The sequence below is a fragment of the Callospermophilus lateralis genome, chromosome 3, assembly GCF_048772815.1.
Source record: "Callospermophilus lateralis isolate mCalLat2 chromosome 3, mCalLat2.hap1, whole genome shotgun sequence".
NCBI classification, from domain to species: Eukaryota; Metazoa; Chordata; class Mammalia; order Rodentia; family Sciuridae; genus Callospermophilus; species Callospermophilus lateralis.
Genome location: NC_135307.1, coordinates 16,998,596 through 17,019,384, shown reverse-complemented (window position 1 = coordinate 17,019,384; position 20,789 = coordinate 16,998,596). Strand labels below are relative to the sequence as shown.

At 42.2% G+C, this 20,789-nt stretch overlaps 1 protein-coding gene across 1 annotated transcript in view; it reads right to left on the bottom strand.

Moving 5' to 3' along the window:
• Ptpn21 (protein tyrosine phosphatase non-receptor type 21) overlaps positions 1-20,789 on the bottom strand; it is a 77,696-nt gene that overhangs the window by 9,738 nt on the left and 47,169 nt on the right. Inside the window, exons 10-13 of the mRNA XM_076849777.2 lie at positions 20,494-20,573; positions 10,500-10,560; positions 9,593-9,677; positions 3,736-5,195 (exon numbers count right to left, since the gene is read on the bottom strand). Coding sequence (XP_076705892.1) covers positions 3,736-5,195; positions 9,593-9,677; positions 10,500-10,560; positions 20,494-20,573 — 1,686 coding nt within the window. The remainder of the gene's footprint in view (positions 1-3,735; positions 5,196-9,592; positions 9,678-10,499; positions 10,561-20,493; positions 20,574-20,789) is intronic.

The window sequence follows — 20,789 nt, the reverse complement described above, 5'->3', positions numbered from 1 at the left end:
GAAAGAAAAGGTTTTCTCTGTTCTGTCTTATAAATGACTTTACTCCAGCTCCATCAGCCTAAAAAAGAATCATAATAATAGAGCAAGAACAAAGAAAAAGAACATTTTGGTGAGGAGAAAAAAATGCTCAAAGACTGCTACTATAATTGGAGAATATGATTGGTAGTTATCTTGAAAAGTTAACTAGAATAATTGTTTGTTTATTTTGGGGTACCAGAGATAAAACCCAGGGGCACTCAACCACTGAGCCACATCTCCAGCTCTTTTTGTTTGTTGATACAGGGTCATACTAAGTTGCTGAGGCTGGCCTTAAACTTGGGATCCTCCTGCCTCAGCTGCACCCCCCCCACCCCTACCCTACCCCCAGTCATTGGGATTACAGGCATGTACCACTATGCCTGGCAACTGAAATAATTTTTAATTTTATAATTCGTATTTGATCATGAGCTTCCCATAGAATGGCATCTGAACTAGGAAGAGGTAGAGTCCTGGGTTAAAGTCCAGCCTCTGACTAACATCCTTCAGGAAGTCACCTTTTCCCCTCTAAGCTTCATCAAACAGAAAGATGGATACAGAGAGACACACAGATTAAAAGTGCTGCTTTGGCTAAAGTCTCATGATTCTAATGTGTGCAGAAAATAGTGGTGTGCTGGTAATGTTTAACAACTGGCTCTGGAGGAAAAAGTTCTGATCTGAACTTACCAATTTCTGTAGTATAAATACTCCCATCACTGCCAATTTCAAACTGCCAATGTGATATCAACTAGCTCACAAGATTCCTGAAAACTTCATAGCTTCTGTTAGCCAGCATATAAGCTGGCTCCAGCACTTCTAGGCTGGATAAAGTTAATTGGCTATAAGGTTAGTTCTAAAGACAGTACTTGAAGAAAGTCAAAACTAGCCTTGAATATCCTTTAATTAGCCCTGAGAGGACAAGTACATGGTTTTAAATGCATGATCTGCATAGTGATTTTTTTACATGAGAACTACTGCACAAGACTAAAGGGTGCATCAAAGAGATCTTTATGTAGATGTATAAGTACCCAAACCAGTCTGCCTTTGAGATAATAATCAAGTCCTGGGAGGTGGAGGCAGACAGATACAGAATTCTAAAATGGTCCTTCTTGTCTGCAATTTATTTTAGTGCTTTTAATACTAAACCTTTTTAACCTTAATTCACATTAGTCTATTTGATATTTTTTTGTAACAATTATGTTACAAAAAAAGCCTCTTCTACTTTTGGGAAATTAGTAGTAAGTTAAAATGTATGATGCAACCTCACAGTAATAAGTTATTACTGACTGGGCACTTTCGATGTGCCAGGACTTCATCTGGGGTCATCATCTACAAATAAGAAAACTGAGTCACAGAGAGAACAAACAGCTTGCCCAAGTTCACACAATTGTGTCTTTGAGGAATCAGTGTCAAAACAATTTTTAAAAATCTCTCACTGAAATTAGTTATAAAGAATCATTTAATTCAGAAGGCAATTTTGCATGCCTAACCTCAAGTGGGACATTATTCTATGAAGCAAATAGGCAAAGCAGAAAGACTGTCCCTGGGTTATGGATATAGAAGCTGAAGTTTGAGGGTCCAGTCAACCGAACAGAAAACTAACAAATGGCAAAGCCTAGACTTAGACCCAAGGCTTAGGATCGGTATTCTTTCCTCTTGACCACAACTGCTATCCACATTCTTTGAGGAAGTGAAATCCTTATGCAAGGGTCACAGGAGGGGTGGTGGGGACAGCCTAAAAGCATAATCCAGTTGCACCATTTTATCAGTATTACAGGTCTTAAAAGTTAATTAGAGAAAATTTGTATTTTAAGAGAACCAAAGACCTCAGATTTAGCTGAAACTGCCAGGCTCCATTTAAAACATAACAAGGATAATCTAGGCTTGACTACTGGGCTATACTCAAAAAACAAATATCATTTGGAGAAAGCACTTGGGTCACACATAAAAAGAGTGATATCTCTTACTGTAATAGAAAAGTCCATCATGTTGGCTCAGGGGCTCAGGTGAAGCTACCACAGAAACCCCTTATCCCTGTTCTGAGACCAATAGTCAGCCTATACCCTCAACCTCAGTCTTCTTGAGGCACTAGACTTTACATTACAGGAAAAAAAAAAGGATCGTACCCTCAGGAAAAATTAAAAATAATCTTAAAATTCAAACCCAAACTAATTAAAAGAAAACACATTTAAGGGTTCGATCCTTAGCACCACATAAAAATAAAAAATAAAACACATTTAAACCTGTGGTAGTTTAAGTAGTTTCTGTCTATACATAATGATCTATTTCGCATAAACACTATAATAGTGTTTGAGTTTTCTCCTGCCCACTGAGATGTTTGCAATATTTTTGAGGCTTTCATACACTAGACTGGAACCATACTTGAGATGGACCCCGGATCTGAGTGTATAGTTTAACCCAGATGAAGGAGGAGAGTCCCTGCTGCCAAGACTCTGGAGGCAAGTGACTTTACGCATCACTTTGGCTTGGTTTAGATACCGGGGATGAGGAGAGCAAGGTGGGCCATGAGGAGCTGGATGCCAGAGTAACACAACAAGATGATTTAGAGTGTACAGACTTCACGACAGGAGTCTCAAATGCTCAAAGGTTGAGAATGCAAAAAGTTTCAGTGGACAGACGAATAAGAAAGCTTCAACAAGCAAGTATTATTACTCAGTAAAATATTATATACTGTATACCCCCATGCCAAACAGTACAGAAGAGAGGCTATAGATATAAACATGGGTTTAAAATTCCAGGTCAGGGCTGGGGTTGTGGCTCAGTGGCAAAGCACTTGCCTCGCACATGTGAGGCACTGGGTTCAATCCTGAGCACCACATAAAAATAAAATAAAAACAAAATAAATATATTATGTGAATGTATAACTAAAAAATATTTAAAAACAAAAATTCCAGGTCACTAGTTGTATGACCTTGGAGAAGCTACTTAATATCTTAGTGTCTATTTCTTTATCTATAAAATGAGCATTACAATAGGCTTGTTGTAAACTATAGGCAGCAAAGATGCAGTGCTCAGCACATTCTTTGAGAACAGCTGAAAAGGTTAACAAGGCTTCTTTACATTTTGTTACAAATAAAGAAGTGCTTAATCATTTTTATTTCTTATACTGAACAGCAAAGAGCTGCCATTCCCTACAAGGAATATAGGAATTCTCAGTTCACTTAACCTTTCTTTTAAAGACACTTCTGGGGATTTTTGTCTTAACAAAGTGCCATTCCCCATTCATGGCCAAGAAATTCAAATTGTACTCACAGACTCTGACTTTCTGATTAAGAATCAGCCTTGTATGCTTCTCCCAGACATCACTTGAGCAAATGGAATAGAGAGCGCCCTGGGGTGCTGCAGCACTTCACCATATTTTCAACCAGCAGTTAGCAAAGGTGTGCTAAGGTCATGAAATCTTAACCTCCTTTTCCTTCACACATTACTAAAACATTTCCTTCATTCTTCTATTCCAAAGAGCCTTCTCACTGCTTCCAATTTATTATTTCTAGCAAAACCACTAAAACTCTAATCAGTCTCTACTAATTCCACAGATAAACTCAACTATGTTTTAAATAAGACAAAAATAAAGTAACATGGGGTGGGAGGTAGATGTTAAAATAAAAACAGCCAAGAAACATCAGAAGCGGGAGCCACATGGCAGATGTGGAGGGCAGGTGCAGGGCCCTGTTCTCCCTCTGCTCGCAGGCGGCTTACCCCCAGGGGCGGGAGCCCTTGCACAGTGTTCTTCTTCCCCGAGAGCAGATCTGACACCGGCCTCTTCTTCAGAGAGTCCCTCCTGGCTCGGTACCGCCCAGATGTGGTCAGGTCGGACTCGGACATGGAGGGCGTCAGCAGCCCATCCCTTCGGGGCCGCCGGGCTTCCACAGTTGCGTGCACGTGGCCACCTTCCCTCGCCCTCTGCTCTGCCTCTGCCCCATGGGGCTTGGGCTCATGAATATGCAGAGGCCCTGGCAGCGGGGTGCCCGCTGCACAGAGGCAGCCGGGCAGCGGTTCATGGGCGTGGGCATAGGCTGCGGGCTGCCGGGGCTCAGGTCGGGGCTCAGGCCGTGCAGGGAGGGCCCGCGCCCCATCTTCGTCCAGCTCCTCCTCCTCCTCCTCGCTGCTGTGTATCAGCATGGTGGCATCCGAGAGAGACTTCTTGTGGCCGTATTTCCCACCTTCCTGCTCTTCGGGCTCGTCGGGCTTAGTCCGCTCAGCGAAGACGCCGGGCTGGGGGCCCGTGGCAAGGGTGCGCGGCGCCACGTCTGCAGCCGAGGCCGACATGGTCCTCTCCTTGAGCCGCAGTCCCTCCAGGCCGTGCGTGAGTCCCGCGATCTCGATGCTGTTCCTCTTCTGCAGCTGGGCATGCCGGGCGGCCGTCAGGGGCTCGCTGACCTCCTGCAGGGAATGGGCCACCGGCAAGCTGTCCTCCTGGAACGTCTGCACCGAGTGGTGGACCCGCCTGGTGATGAGATCCGGGTTGCTACTGCTTATGTAGAGGTGGCGCGACAGGTCTGGGGTGCTGTTGGCCGGCCTTGGGTACGGGTAGGGCGGTGGCGGGCGGTACACCTGGGTTTTCATGATGTTGGGAGCCGGGTAGTCCTGCGCCTGGAGCTGCACGTTGGTCAGCTCGGGCACGCTGACAGCGCCCACCACGGGCCGCCTCTCGGCAGGGTAGGGGTAGGGAGACTGGCTGTGGAAACTGTAGTTCAAATTGAATGGGTAGTGGGCCGACTGGGGAGAGGCGAAGTGCGCGTGCTCCCGAATTTCAGGCTGGCTGTAGACCAGGGCATCCGGCCTGCTGTAAGCATAGGAATTGCCGATGTTGAGGTTTCTCAGCGAGTGGCTCTGCCTTTCGGCATGCACCAGGCCTCTGTTGAGCTGCTTCATCACAGTCTCGTAGTCTGGGGTCGGGCGGTAAGACGGGGGTATCAGGGCACTGTGCCGATGAGTGGGGATGTAGTCGGGTCTCATGACATCACTTCCACTAATACTCGGGTTGGAGGACATAGGAGAGGGCTGCAAGTACGCTTGAGGGTTATTTAAGGAATTGGTGCTGTGTGCGCTGTAGACACTACCATTACGGATTCGACCATTGGGGTCAATTTGGGCTCTATCCAAACTTGTCTGGGAGTGACAATAATATCCATTCTGGTTGGGCACAAAGAGGTTATCTGGAAAAAAAAAAAAGTTCAAAATGTACTTTAAGGATTTTTAAAAATGTATTAAACTGATTTCACCAGCCAAATATTGAGAGTGTCCCTCAATTTGGATTTTCAGTGGAGCCTATAAAAATCTTTGATAAAATAATATGGGGCAACCAGGCATGGTGGTATACACCTGTAATCCCAGCTACTCAGAAGACTGAGGCAGGAAGATTGCAAATTTCAGGCCAACTGAGCAATTTAGCCCACCTCAAAAAAATAAAAAGGGACTGGGAATGTAGCTTAATGGTAGAATGCCCCAGGTTCAATCCCCAGTACAACAAAATAAACAAATATATAAATAAATGTAATGACCTGGGGCTTCTCTTGTACTATGAGTGGCCCTGGGAGCTTTGGCTTCCTCATCTATAAGATTGGGGTGGCCCTACCTACTTAAAGGTTCAAAATATGAAACCAAATAAAGATTAGCCTAATCTAAATCCAATGTTAAGAGTATAATTGTGGTTGGGGTTGTAGCTCACTGGTAGAGCACTTTCCTAGCACATGTGAGGCCCTGGGTTCTATAATCAGCACCACATAAAAATAAATAAATAAAATAAAGGTATTGTGTCCAACAACAACTAAAATTAATTAATTAATTAATAATTTTTAAAAAGAGTATGACCGTATAACAAAACAGTCTTTTTTTCTGAATGTTGAAACCATGTACTTCACTGTAGACCCAAAATGCTCTTTCTGGAACTCCATAGAACACAGAGGCACAGATACTTACTGCTCAAGGTTCAGAACCACTAATTCTGCTGTCTCCACAGTAAGGGATGTGGCCGTGCTAGTTCAAGCACCAACTGTCTGTAAATATTTCCTTAACTGGAATTTCAGATTGCCTGCATAAGTTCTTTCAGAATAAAGATAAAATTTCCACCATAAAAGGACAACAGTGTAGCAGGATATCCTTTCTCTAGTCCAACAGTGTCACCAGCGGCTGCACACTCATCTAGAGCCCAGAAGCCATGAAGAACCATACTAAGACAGCTGTAGCTGCCCTGTCTTGGTCCCCACCTTTCAGTAAGACGTGGATCCAGGGATCACGGAATCAGGAGACTCATCTCACAATGCTATGTGTATGTGTCCCAAGCTAAAAGAGGCCATGTTCTTTGCAGCCAATCTGTAGCTCACCTGAATCACTTTACTAACTGCATTTCAGTTTCCTTTGGAAAGCATTCTTTGTGTGCTCCAACAGCTCCAATTGATTATCCAAGTGATTCACCAGTCTGGTAGGTGCATTTTATTCTGGTGGCACACCTAATCCCAAAGAAACAGCACACTAATTCCCACTTTATTCTTCCTGCTGTCACTGTGAAAACTTCCTCACTGCTATGCTTTTCCTATCCCTAGAACACTCAGCCATTAAGTCTCTGGGTCCCTCTTTTCTCAGTCTCCACAGTATACCTGCCCAGCAGGTGTCCCTGCTTCTAGGTTCCTCTCAAATCATCAAATCATTTGTGAGCCTGTAACAGACTATACTCAGAGCAGAAGGGGGAAAAAGATAACTGGAATTTAGGACAGTCAGAGGTGAAGGTGGGCATAATAATCCCTGTAATTAAAGTAAGGAAAGATAAAAGTGGCAAGAGTCTGGAGGAGGGAAGAATCACTTCCAGTTTGAGCTAAGTGATGGAGACATGGAAGAGATATTCAAAAACAACTCTGCAGAAGATACTGCAATCAAAGGGTCTTGTGGGAGGGGCAGGCATGTCCCATTTCCATCCAGAGCTTGGTCTCCAACTCTGAGAACACACACGATTATGCCTCCTCCTACTTGATGCCAGGCACAGCCCTGTGACTAGTAACAGTCAAGGGAAAGTGGAGAGTTAAGAGCCAGCTTCTACAGTCCCTTCCCCTGCTAAATGAGCCACAGCATTCCAGATGGAAGAGCTCCCCCAGCCCACCACTCCCCTAAGTCAGGCTGAAGTGACTTACTGCATTTCAGTTTCCTTTGGAAAACTGAAGGAAGGGCACAATGCACAGGTAATGTGAGCAAGAAGTAAAGCCAGAGAGTTTAAAATGGTCTGTTAACACAGAATAAACTATACTATTCTGGTTGGATGGCAGGCTGTGGACAGAAGGGTACAGTAGAATGGGCATTCTGGGTGACAACAGAGAAGCATGATTGAAGTTGAGGACCACTTCTAGAGGGCATGCTAGAGAAGAGCAAACTAACAGTGGGAAACCAGATTGGAAAAGCAGACTAAGGGAATATTGTGGAGAGTATGGAACACTAGGCAAAGGAATTTTCTTGCATATCAGGGAGATGAGCTGGCAGCTGTGTGTTAGATGAACCAGGGAGAGTGGAAATTGAAGATACCAGTTCACATGATACATTAGTTACCTAATGAGAGGTAAGATAACAAAAAAGCCTGCATCAGCTCAGGAACAGGAAGACAAGGAGAAGGGATGGGAAGACACATGAAGTTCAGGCAATAGGATTTGTAACTGACTAGATGTGGAGTACCAAAAAGAAAAAAAGAAAACAAAAATTTCCTGCAGCTCAGAATCCATAACCAGGAGAATGACTTCATCACAAAAAATGAAGTAAGGAACACAGGAAAGGAAGCCGCTTACAGAGTAGAATGACAATCCAAATTTAATGTTTTAATTTTCAGCAAGTCACAGGAGCTAATACCATTCATGGAGTGCTCCACCTAAGCCAACCTCTTCACATGCAGCAACCCCTGTAGCTGCCACAGCAACCTGTCAGACGGTAGGAAGTGTGGGGCTGCAGCACGGGAGTGCTGATGGGGTGGAAAATGAAGATCTGACAGTCCCCCCTGCAGGGGTTTGAAACGTGGATGACACTGCTGTAGACATTCCCAAAGGGAGGGAAGAAGGCACAGACAGACTTTGGGGGAACAACAATCCATACTGACAGAAAGGAGAAGGGCAGCTCTATGGGAAAAGTGATGCTTGACTCTGATGGTGTGGAGGACCTGGGGATGATGGGGCCCTTGGAGATGCAGCTTCAATACAGCAGCAAAGGCAGAAGGAAAGGTTATCCAACAAGCAGATGCAGCACATGGCGATCACTCAGAAGGACAGGGTAAAAAAGAAAAGAAAAAATAACCTAAAACCATCGTCTGGAGAGAGAGAAGAGCAAAAAAAAATCAGGGCATTCACAGACCAAGGTAGTGGAGGAGACTGACAATGCAGAGAAGAGCCTTGGTGAGAGGGGCTTGCACACAAGAACAGACAGGCAGGTGCAAGGAGAACAGTGAAGAAATACAAAACCACCCAGAGGTGGACACCCAGGATCCATATCCAAGCACGTCTCCCCAACTGCCTGCCTCACTGCATGGAAATGCTCATCTTACATGTAAGACCTGGCACAAGGAGTACGGTCACAATCTGCCTTCATCCCTTCACACTTCCTTCCCTCCTGGCTACTGATGGGATAGGGCAACTGGACAACTCCTACTTGCCAAACACCCCTTTGTCATTCTGTGCCAAGGCATTCACCATCCACCAAAACCAGAGTTGCAGTCAGTCAAGGACTTGCCTCCCTTAACTGTTGAAATGCAGCCACCTCTTGAGAACCAGAAAGCTGTTCTCAATGTTCCCAAAACAATGAGTCTGTCTTCCATCAAAAGGCACAGTAACTGTATGCTCTCTCACAGCACAGCGATGGAATTTTCTTTATATTCAAGTTGTAACTACATTTGTCTCATTCCCTACAATTAGATTCTAAGAGAGATACTCATCTGCACCAACTCCCTTGGCTTTTAGTACAGACTTATACACAGAGTATGGAATAAACGTTGAAGAAGTACTCAAGATTCAGTGTTGGGGCACTGTTGTAAATAAAGCTTCCAGACTGGGGTTAAGGCTCAGTGGTAGAGCGCTTGACTAACACGTGCGAGGCCCTGGGTTCGATCCTCAGCACCACATAAAAACAAATAAAATAAAGGTATTGTGTCTAACTACAACTAACAAATAAATATTAAAAAATAAATATAGCTTCCTATAGTTCCCACATGAAAACTGCCATAATGAAGTGTTTAAACCTTTATGGTGGGAAGGTATCAGGCAGGGAGGAAACAAAGTAAGCCTGGGACAGCTTTTACCAGAAAGTGAGAGAGCAATGGGGGAGTGTTAAAGGACATTGGAACCAGCTTAAAGAAGTTCCCACTGATCAAATTTGGAAGCATCTGAGCATCAAAATTTGATATTGCATATTTTCAACATACATTCAAGAACTTGAATGTAATGGCTTTTCTATAAATACAAGCTATATTAATAACAATTTGGAGTGTTACTTCAGCCAAAAACTATCCAGGTTTCAAGACCTCCAAGTCTTCATAGTTATTTTTCATTGTAATAACAATGTGAGGCTTTGCAGAGTTTGTGTACTTTACCTTGGGAAGAAGCATATGGCTCAGTATAATGTCCATTATAATGCAGCTGGGGCGGGGGAGGCATCACATAGGGCTGGGGTTTAGGCTGAGAAATAAAAAGTTGGACACAGGGTTAAAACACATTGCCTATGTAATAGAGATAACATAATTCTCTGATGAATTCTTCCCCTCCATTAAAAAAAACTGCATAAGGGGTTAAATATATTACATATGGAAAATAAACATGAAGACATAGGTCTTACTATACCTATTATTTCCATGTTCCCCACAATGCAATGCCAAACCTTTTGCACTGATACCAAGGACATTAGATAACACAAGAGAATTTGCATCCAAAAAGTTAAAGATGGGCCAGATGTGGTTGCACATGCCTGTAATCTTGCTCAGCAATTTAGGAGGCTGAGGCAGAGGACCACAAATTGAAGGCCAGCTTCAGCAATTTAGTGGGACCCTCAGCAACTTGGCAAGACCTGTCTCAAAATTAAAAGGACTAGAAAATAGTCCAGTGGTAAAGCATTCATTTCAATCCCCACTACCAAAAAAACCAAAAAAATAAAAAAATGTAAGAAATTAATTCCTTTGAATAAACAGATGAATACAGGATGTTTATTATATAATATAGTCAATCTTATTAGACAAAATCCTCAGGTAATTTAAATATCTTCCAACTTACAATTATTCTTGGCTAATAGTTAAAATTTATAATATTTAATTGGACCTAATATTTAAATATGTTTAATAAATAAATTTTATGTTGAGTCTATAGAAAAATCATCATTTGAATAAAAATGATCAAATATAATCATACTTTTATGGGTCAAACTCAAAATTAACACTAACAAAAGCATATTTTATTAAGGAAAATGACACCACTAAAAGGAAAAAACAATTATATTTTCCTCCTTACCAGAGACAACCTTGAAGATGACCTCCTCCTGATTGGGTTCACTGTGATAGTCTGAGTTTGCCTATAAAAACAGATGACTTTAAGAAGAGTGCAAACACTTCCTAAATTCTAACAAAATAAACTAAGAAAGGTAAAATAAAAAATATTCTAAGCCAAAAAGACAAACTAGACCAATTATAGATTGGTTAGAGAGAAGAAAAAAACTCTCATTTTGGGGGGGGTCTCTGCCCTTTCCTGCTGCCTAAAGCCCTCTGAGCATGTTTTGAGGCGTCGCCACCTGGGCTTCCTTCACTAGCAAACTCATCCCATGGGAAACAGGATTCAGCACCGGTGTCTCCCGTGGGCTGGGTTTGCACTAGTGCCTCCACTGACAGTCCTGGTAGGGGTGACCATCAACTTTCAGCCCAGAAGCCCAAAGCAATGGAAATTACCTTAATTAATTCTGTTTACCACATACTCCAAACATTAAGGAAAAGATAAGTTTGTAATTTTAGTGACTTAAAAATTTATATTTCTTCTAAGGAAATAAATTAGGGAAAGCAAAGTTCAGTGGGTATGTGCTAAGCCCATTTACCTTTCTTTGCAAGAAACTGTTCTAATTTCTTTTTCTTTTTTTTTTTTTTTTGTACTTGGGATTGAACCCAAAGGCACTATACCACTGATCAACATCCCAGCACTTTTTATTTCTTTTTTTTTTTTTTTTTTTTTTTTGGTCAGGGGTCAGGGTCAGAGTCTAAGTTGCTAAGGCTGACCTCAAACTTGCAATTCTCCTAACTCAGTCTCCAAAGTAGTTGGGATTACAGGAATGCATCATTGCACCCAGTGAATTGGTTTTAAATAGATATATATATTTTTTAATGTAACTGAGTGTATTAAGGAATTCTGCCTGATAATTTGAGATTTTAAACTATTCACACAGATCCAATTTTTGAATAAACAATTAGGTAAAAAAGGAACAAGAAATAGAAAAGCTAATTTCTAACTATTGTTTTTAAACAGAAGCAGATTTTTATTTTTCCTGTGTTCAGTTTTATTGCAAATAAGATCTAGGAACCTAAATACACTGGATTCTTGGCTTTGTTGATAACTTAAGCAACTGTGCCAAGGAACTTTTTTTAAAAACTTTACCATCTGTTCCTAGCTCATGGGCTTATGTGACATACAATTACTGACTACAAAAATATTTTGTGACCTTAAGTTAATGCTCTAAGGACTAATTACTAGAAAAGCCATCGTAACAAAATTTTCAACCCATTTTAATCAGAGAATTTATCATAATGTTAAGTCTCTTGTCTTCTAAATTAACATTATTCTGATCATTCTAATAATTAGTATCCATTGAAACCCTGAATATTAAGCTGATTTTGACAAAACTTTTGAGACAAAAGAAAACTAGTGGATAGTAGGAATTAATATCAGATGACTTTAACTGCTTTTACAGGTTGACTTCTGTAATTTCCTTTTGAACCACTGGAAAGTATTCAGGTTGTTGATGGAAAACAGATGTCTTTTTCCAAAGCCTGCTCCATCCGTCTAGTACTCTCCTTAGTGAGGCAGGTCTGCACAGGGCCTCTGGGCTATTTTTAGAATAGTCTTTAATTGCATTTCTAAAACACTGCATTTTGTCACTTTGAAATTTACTTTGCCTCTTGTTATCCTTATGACCAAGGCTAGGTTTGGGCAGGTTGGGTCCTATGAACTTCATATTTAGTCTATCCAAGACTTGATGTCTGACTGGACTGAACTCTTAAATGATATAAGTTCAAAAATGGGGAGAAAGGGTTGCTGGTAGGATCCACTATGGACAAACAGCAACAACATGACATAGTTGTCCAGCCTGGGGCAAAAATAAAACTTGTGTTAAACGTTAAAAAAAAAAAAAAAAAAAAATCCAAGGATACAGAGCTTAGGAGCAACTCCACCCATGCTAGCTATTTGGGCATCTTGCTGGCAGCACCCAGGGTGGAGGCGAACACTGTCCTCTGCTAAACACAAAACAGTCTAGTACAGCTTTTTACCTGCCAAATTGTTTGAGCCAGGCGCCTCACCATCAGTTCTAATAGTTTAACCTCTTTCTCCTTGGCACAGTTCTTCCATGTACAGTTCACTCTGAGAACAGCTATCCTCAACTTAGCACATAAAACAAAAATGCTGTAACTACTGGAGTGCTTTCCAAATTTGGGGGAATGGTTTCTATACTCATGGGTGCGCTAAAAACAAGGCAGCTAAAAAAAATTCTTAGAAGAAATCACTGGAATGTACACACAAGAGAAGACAATTTAAAATGGCTGCCAGGCCAGGTGTGGTAGTGCATGCTTGCAATCCCTGTGACTTGGGAGATGAGGCAGAAGGATCACAGTTTGAGGCCAGGTGGGGCAATGTAGTAAGACCCTCTCTCAAAATAAAAACTAAAAAGGGCTAGGGATGTAGCTTAGTGGTAGAGCATCTCTCTGGATTTGATCCCCCGCACAGGCAATATGGGGCGGGGTGAGAAGGGTGGGCAGAGACAAGGCTGCCCATCAAAGTAAAATAAATGATAATGCTAATCGAAACTGTGCTAAGGAATGTACGTGATTATCTCATGGCATCTGAACACCAATGCCATCAGGGAGCCCCAGTTATTATCCTGATTTTACAGATAGGAAACTGATACTTGATTAAGTAAGCCACTCCTGGTCACATGGCATACAAGTGGCAGAACCAGCATTCAAACAGGCCAGTGTGTCATTTTTTTCAGATAGCCTCTGATAATTTTTTTGTCTTATCCCTTCCCCAACTTCAACTAATTTAGGAAGAGAGCATACCATGGTACCACTGGTGCCCAGCACACTGCCTGGCACACAAGGAAACCCACAAATGTGTATTGAACAAATTAATGACCCAGTGAATGGGAACTGAAGTTGATGTTCATTACCGAGCACTTACAGTTAAGCTCATGTTTCTAAGTGCTGTCTGACTCCACTTTGTGAGCTACTTTCATTCATTCGTTTGTTTATAACTAGCAAAGAGAAGAGATTTTGATGTACAAAAACAGTGTTGGATGGTAGAAGTATCTAAAGAATGTTTACCTCAATGACTTTCTTCCTGAACTTTCTATAATAAGGGTAAAGAAGAAAAAAAGCTCCTCTCCCTCCCTATTCCAGGGCAAGTTAGAGCAGTATGTCCAAAGTGCTTCAAGAGCACTGGTTTAGCCAGGAACACTCCTGTAATCCCAGTAGCTCTGGAGGCTGAGGCAGGAAGATTGCAAGTGTGAAGTCAGCCTCAGCAACTTAGCAAGGCCCTAAGCAACTTAGTGAGACCCTGTCTCAAAATAATAAATAAAAAGGGCTGGAGATATGGCTAAGTGGTTAAGCACCCCTGGTTTAATCCCTGGCACCAAAAAAAAAAAAAAAAAAAAAAGTGTGGGGACCCAGCTGGTCTGGCTCTGAGATGCCCCACTTCTACATCTCCAGGTGCAGCTCCCTGACACTGCAGGCAGGGAAAGGAGCAAGGATGGCAAAGATTATCTCAAGTAACTGGAGTACTGATGGCAGGAGGGACCAGCCTCATCCTAACCCCCGTGACACATGTGTTTTTCCAGTGACCTTCATCTACACAGGGACCTGCTCAGAAAGGGAAGTTCCTCTGACTCTGCCTGAGCTGCCAGTTCCCATGCTTTGTTGAGGAGGGATAAGAGAAATCCCACCATCTGCTGCTCCTAACCTCCACTACCATCCCACAGCCCCTGGGTCCTTACCGTACCTCTGAGGGTCAAGGACTAGCAGGGGAGAGGGGTGCTCCATCTTCTTCCAGAATTCCTAGCCTCTTCAAGCCTACAGTCAGCCTTGAAGATGACAGGGCAGCCCCTCTTCCCTTCCAGGCAGGGCCTATGCCAGCCTGTCAGCTGATGTAAGTCTCCAGAACAGAGGTGGACACTGGCAGTTATATTCACCATAACCAGCCCTAAATTACAGGGAACATTCACCAACTCTCAGCAGCATGCTGGTCGCGACATGCTTGAATCCAAGTTTCTGTAGAGAAAATCTCTTAGGCCGTCTGTGGTTTGGTTTTTACAGGCTGGAAAATACAGCCACTGAGAGAAAAGAGGAACAGACCCTACATTAAGAATCCTCCTAACTAGGCGTGGTGGCACACAACTGTAATCCCAGCAGTTTGGAGGCTGAGGCAGGAGGATTACAAGTTCAAAGCCAGTCTCAGCAATGGGGATGTGCTAAGCAACTCAGTGAGACCCTGTCTCTAAATCAATACAAAATGGCTCAATGGTCAAATGCCCTTGAGTTCAATCCCTGGTACCTTAAAAAAAAAAAAAAAAAAAAAAAAGAGTCCTCCTATCCTTCTATTTCCCAGTCTTTTTCTATATAGATTATAAGATGACCATTTCTGAGGCTTAGGGTGAATAGAGAGGTTTTTTTTTTTTTTCCTACCTAATTGATTAACATCATTATCTCATTTAATTCCTAATCCAACCCTAAAAGGCCCATTGTCCCCATTTTATAAGGGGGGATGTTTATCTAACATTTTTAAGGCTTGAGTGACATGAAGAGATGATTCTGTTTCATAAAGCACCTTGTTTGGGGTTGTGGGTAGAGAGTAATGCTGGACCATACCACTGTATAAATACTCAACTGGGCCAAGGTTTGATGAGTTATCTAAGGCCCTAACACCATTACGTCATAACTCAGGGCTCAGGTGAAGGAAGGCTCTAGTGAAGATGTCCTTTCTACACATGTAGACACCATCTCTGAGCCACCAGTCACCCAAGCCTGAACTGAGTCCAGAATCCACTGTCCAGGTCTAGACTAGCTGCAGTTCTGTTAACTGTCCATTACATCAGAGTTTACCAATTTGACTGTGAGAACAAGTCTACCAATACTTCAGAATCATTAAAATATTAAATGTGACTAAATAGTGCTTGTTGAGACTTTTAGTTTTCTTACCCAGGAAAACATCAAAAGCTAATATTAAAAGCTTAATTTATTTTCCATGGGAAACAATATGCACATTGAAAATATCCATTTCCCCCAGAATGAATCATAAATACTTGCACAGGAATAGCTCACAGAAATGGGCTTCCATAATCTACTGGCTATGAGATTAAAAACAAAATTTGGCCAGGTGACGTGACACACACCTGTAATCTTGGATCATAATTTCAAGGCCAGCCTAGGGAACTTAGTGACACACTGTCTCAAAATAAAAAAATAAAAAGGGCTGGGGATATGGCTCAGTGATAGAGCACCCATGGATTCCCATCCCTGTACTGCAAATAATAATAATAATGATAATTACTCTAGATTTCCCTTAAACAGATTAATATACACATATATGCAACTAAGGACAACATTACTGTCATTTTATTCACATTTGTCAATGAACAGCAACATTCCAAAAATACTAGATTTCTAAGACTACACCATTTACCACATTGCTTTTCCCTCTGAATTATTAGGTGATAGTTTGCAAAAAAAAAAAAAAAAAATGCTTTTCAAAAAGGCATTAACTGGGGCTGGGGTTGTGGCTCAGTGGTAGAGCACTTGCTTAGAATGTGTGAGACACTGGGTTCGATTCTCAGCACCACATATAAAACAAATAAAATAAGGTATTATGTCCATCTACAACTAAAAAAATAAAAAATAAAAAAAAAAGGCCATCAACTGGGGCTGGAATTGGGCTCAGTGGTAGAGGGCTTGCCTAGCATGTGTGAGACACTGGGTTCGATACTCAGCACCACATCTAAATAAATAAATTAAAGGTCCATTGACAACTAAAAAAATATTTTTTAAAAAAGGTATTAACTGCTACTCAGAAGCTAAAGCAGGAAAATCACAAGTTCAAGGCCAGCTGTGGCATCTTAGTGAGATACTATCTCCAAATAAAAACTAAAAAGGGCTAGGAATGTAGCTCAGTGGTATAGCACTCCTAGATCAATCCCCAGTAATAACAAAGGAAAAAAAGAAAAAGAAAAAGGTATTAACTATCAACTACCATGGATGCCTATGATTTATTCAAAATGACTGATTCTGCACTATTTCCCAAATGCAGATTCTGGATTAGTGGCACCCCTGTATCTAACCACCAGAGGGAAACATTTTTATACAGAAATGCACACAGGACTCCAAAGCTGGCAGTCAGAAGAAAAGACTGTCCAGACCCACAAAGAAATCGAGATTCCTCCTCCCTATCAGTACTTACTAAAACCCCATCCCTGAACCAGTGGTAGGGACTCAAATACAAACATGGAGGTGGGGAGAACATGGAAGAGAGGAGGCCTAGGACCCATGTTCTAATCACTGGATGGTTCTCCATCCCAATGGATGCCTCTGCCAATTCTCTGTCACTCCTGACCAGTTCTTTCACACCATGTGAAACTCAAAGCCCTTCCACAGTCTTTCTTTTTCACAAAATGACCTCCTAAGATTTACCCACTGGGCCAGACGTGGTGGCACATGCCTGTAATCCCAGCGGCAGGGGAGGCTGAGGCAGAAGGATCACAAGTTCAAAGCCAGCCTCAGCAAAAGCAAGGTGCTAAGCAACTCGGTGAGACCCTGTCTCTTAATAAAATACAAAATACAGCTGGGGACGTGGCTCAGTGGTCGACTGCCCCATTCAATCCCCAGTACCAAAAAAAAAAAAAAAAAAAAAGAAGAAGAGTCACCCATGGGAATGGGAAAGACAGTAGAATGAATAAGACATAACTTTCCTATGTTCATATATGAGTACAGGACCAGTGTAACTCCACATCATGTACAACCACAAAAATGAGAAGTTATATTCATGTGTGTAGGATATGTCAAAATACATACTCCTGTCATATATAAAACTAAAAAAAAAAAATTAAAATAATTAAAAAGACTCACCCACTGGCCCCAATTTCTAATAGGCAATAAGAGAAACAGAAAAAGAGTAAAAGGGCTCTTCTCCCTTGGGATCCCATTATTGTCTCACTCGGGTTTCCATGGTTCACTAAGCCCTCACCTACCAGGTACAGGACATGATGAATAAGGAGACCCTATTCTCATGGAGCGCCATAGGCAAATAAGACAAAAATCAAATCTATAAGAAAATGCAGACATGAAATACGCTAGCCGTCTCTCAGAGGCTAAGAACACAGGCTCTAGTCTTGCTACTCCACATACTAGATTAATAGCAAGAATAAGACATTTCAAGTCTTCATCAATAAAGAAGCAGCAATAAAAATGTGCCAGACAGGGTGACCATAAGGATTAAAGAAGACACAAGTCCTCCTCATGATGCCTGACCCAGAACAAGCATTTACTGAATTAGTTATGTATTATTAGAATCATTGTTACAAAAGAAAGAAAAAAAAGGAACTTAGTGAGAACTAAGAAAACTAGACATTTGGTAGAGTTCAGAATGCTGCATTTAAAACTAAATCTTAGAGAATAACTATGAATGTGCCAGACACGGGGAGGAAGGGCATTCCAGAAAAGGACTGGGCTAGACAGGCCTAAGCACGATTAGGAACCATGGGTTCTGGGAGCCAGAATCAAGGCTGGGCCAGGGAATATAAAACAGAGATGGTGAACCACAGGAGTCGGCACTTAATCCGTAGCCAGGGAGATGTGGAGAAGACGAACGTGCTCAGATTTGACCCTAACCTGTAACTTTAAGAGCCGCTGTGCTACATCTTTTGCTTATCCATTCAGAAGACTGAATGGAAACAAGTGACACAGGCAGGGAGGCCAGATGGGAGGCAGCTGCATAGTTCAGAGGAGAGAGGATAGCTTAAAGAATAGTTGTGGGGCCAGGTGCGGTGGTGTAAGCCTGTAATCCCAGTGACTCTGGAGGCTGAGGCAGGAGGGTTGCAAGTTTGAGACGAGCCTCATCAATTTAGTGAGGCCCTAAATGACTTAGCAAGACCCTGTCTCAAAACAAAAACAATTTTAAAAGGGTAGGAGATATGGCTTAGTGGTTAAGTGCCCCTGGGTTAAATCCCCAGTACTCCCTAACCCCCCAAAATAGAAAAGCTGTACGATTGAGTGAAACCTTTCAAGTCTCAGTTTAGATGTCAGGGTGCTGGGAAGACTTTCCTAACTTCCTAACTTGGGAGTTCTGGGTTAGGCACCTTTCTCCTAACGGATCCTACAGCATCCCAGACATCCCCCAAAACAGCTCTTAACATCTGTCTCCGTAGATTCACTCAACAAATTCATCAAGGCCTACAATGAGCTGGACATGTGCATGGTGTTGGGAATTCAGTGGTTAAGACAGGAAGAGTGTCTGTCCCTGTGCATCACTGTGGACCTTACCTGCAATGGGGGATGCAGATAACTAACAAACAAATGAATATGCAAAGTCAGGTGTGTTAGATGTTATGAAAAAGGATAAAACAGGATAATATGCAAAGTCAGGTGTGTTAGATGTTATGAAAAAGGATAAAACAGGAGTAAGGGATAAATAGAGACAGATAACATTGGAGGAGGGTGACATAGGGTAATCAGAGACAGCCTCTGAAGATGATCACATCTGAATGTGATTGTAATGAGGGGAAGGAGGCTTTCCAGGCAGAAAGAAGCAAGTATCCCATCCCCAGGGGTGAAACATGCTCACAGCCCAGCAAGGATACTAGTGTGGATAGAACAGAGCGAGCAAGGAGGAGGGTCAGTAAACAAGGTCAGAGCCAGGCAAGGACCACATCGCGTCCAGCATGGTACACATGGTAAGTTAGATGGAATGCCAATGGAGAGGTTTAGGAAGAGTGAGGGGATCCAACACACGTTTAATTCAGATCATTCGGGTTGAGTTATGGAAAATAAGCTAGAGGCAGGGGAGGCACAGAAACAGCGAGTCAGAAGCTACTCCAGTACCCCAGAGGAGAAACAATGGTGGCTGATATAAAGTTGTTAGCAGAGGAGGTGGTACACACGGTCAGATTTCAGATCTGTTTTGAAGGTAGAGCAGCTGGGCTTATTGATGAATGGGAAGTGGTATGAAAAGAACTAAGAATCCAGTTTGACTCCTGAGTTTGGAGTCTGAGCAAGTAGTTGTGTCTAGTGTGCTGTCACTTGTCAACATAAGAAACAGGACTGGGGCAGGAAGCGGACAAGAGATCAAGAGGTCTAGTTTTAAACAGAGCAAACTGATGAGCCTCATGGGTACCCAGAGGGACATGTCAAGTAGGCAGTGGGATGTGGAGGGAAAACGCAGGGAAAAGGCAGGATTCGAGGTAAAATCTGATGCGCTGTTGGTAGGTAAGCCCGAGACCAGGTGATAAGGCCTAGAGGAGAGAGGGACAGGAGTCTCAGCACTCACCCAGCAAGGCGCTGAGAAGAAACAGCCTGGAGGGAGGAAACCCAGAAGCAGTGCTCAGGGCTGCAGGACTTAGTGGGAGAGAACTTCCGAAATGACCACTGTGTGAAGGTCATCTGACCATGACAAGCATGTCACTAGAGTGGTGGCCCAGGGAGACAGGGTGAAAGGAAGAGGAGAACAAATATGCACAACTCTTTAAAAGAAGTCGCCATAAGAATAGCAAGGACACCTGCTGAGACTAGAGGGGAGGGTAGAGTGAAGGACGAGTGGAACACCACGGCATGTTTGTACTCTCATGGGAACATCCAGCAGACAGGGAGACCCACGTGGGCTACTAAAAACATACACCAGGAAGAAGGGGCATAAATAGTTAAAATGGTTTGAAAAGCTGAGTAATCTTTACCTAAAATGCTGACCAGAGCAGTGATTTTTAAAAAAGAATAATATTCCATTTTTTAGCTTGTGAAAATAAAATGGTTCAAATAACTAGTAGAAAGAAATCTCTGAGGAATAACTGTGACTAATAGAAGTTGGTCCAAAACCAAACGTAGACATAGGAGATGTCATTTTACTATACAACATAAATAAAGAGCTTTTAAAAAGAGTCAGAAAAAGCTGTGATTTGATAAAATTTGCCTTTTTAAGCGATACTATAAGGTTCAAAATTAAAATTCCTAAATTTTATTATTTTCTACAATTTCCATGAGCAGAAGATACTCACAAGTTACACTGGTTTAATCTGTAAAATTTGTGTCGAGCGACACACAGTCTCCATACATATTTTGCTGTTTCCATGTCTTCCTGGCAAACAAAATATACATAAAGTAGCATGAAAGCACACACGATTTGATACTTTTAATGCAGAGTTTGTCTGAGGACAAGACACTTTTGGGTGACACTATTTTAAAGTCACTTTCCACACACTCTGGTTCTTTCATTTTCTAACACTATGCCTATCATATGAATGCTAAAGTAGGATTTAAATGACTCGAAGACAAAAAAAAATATCTTTTGTAA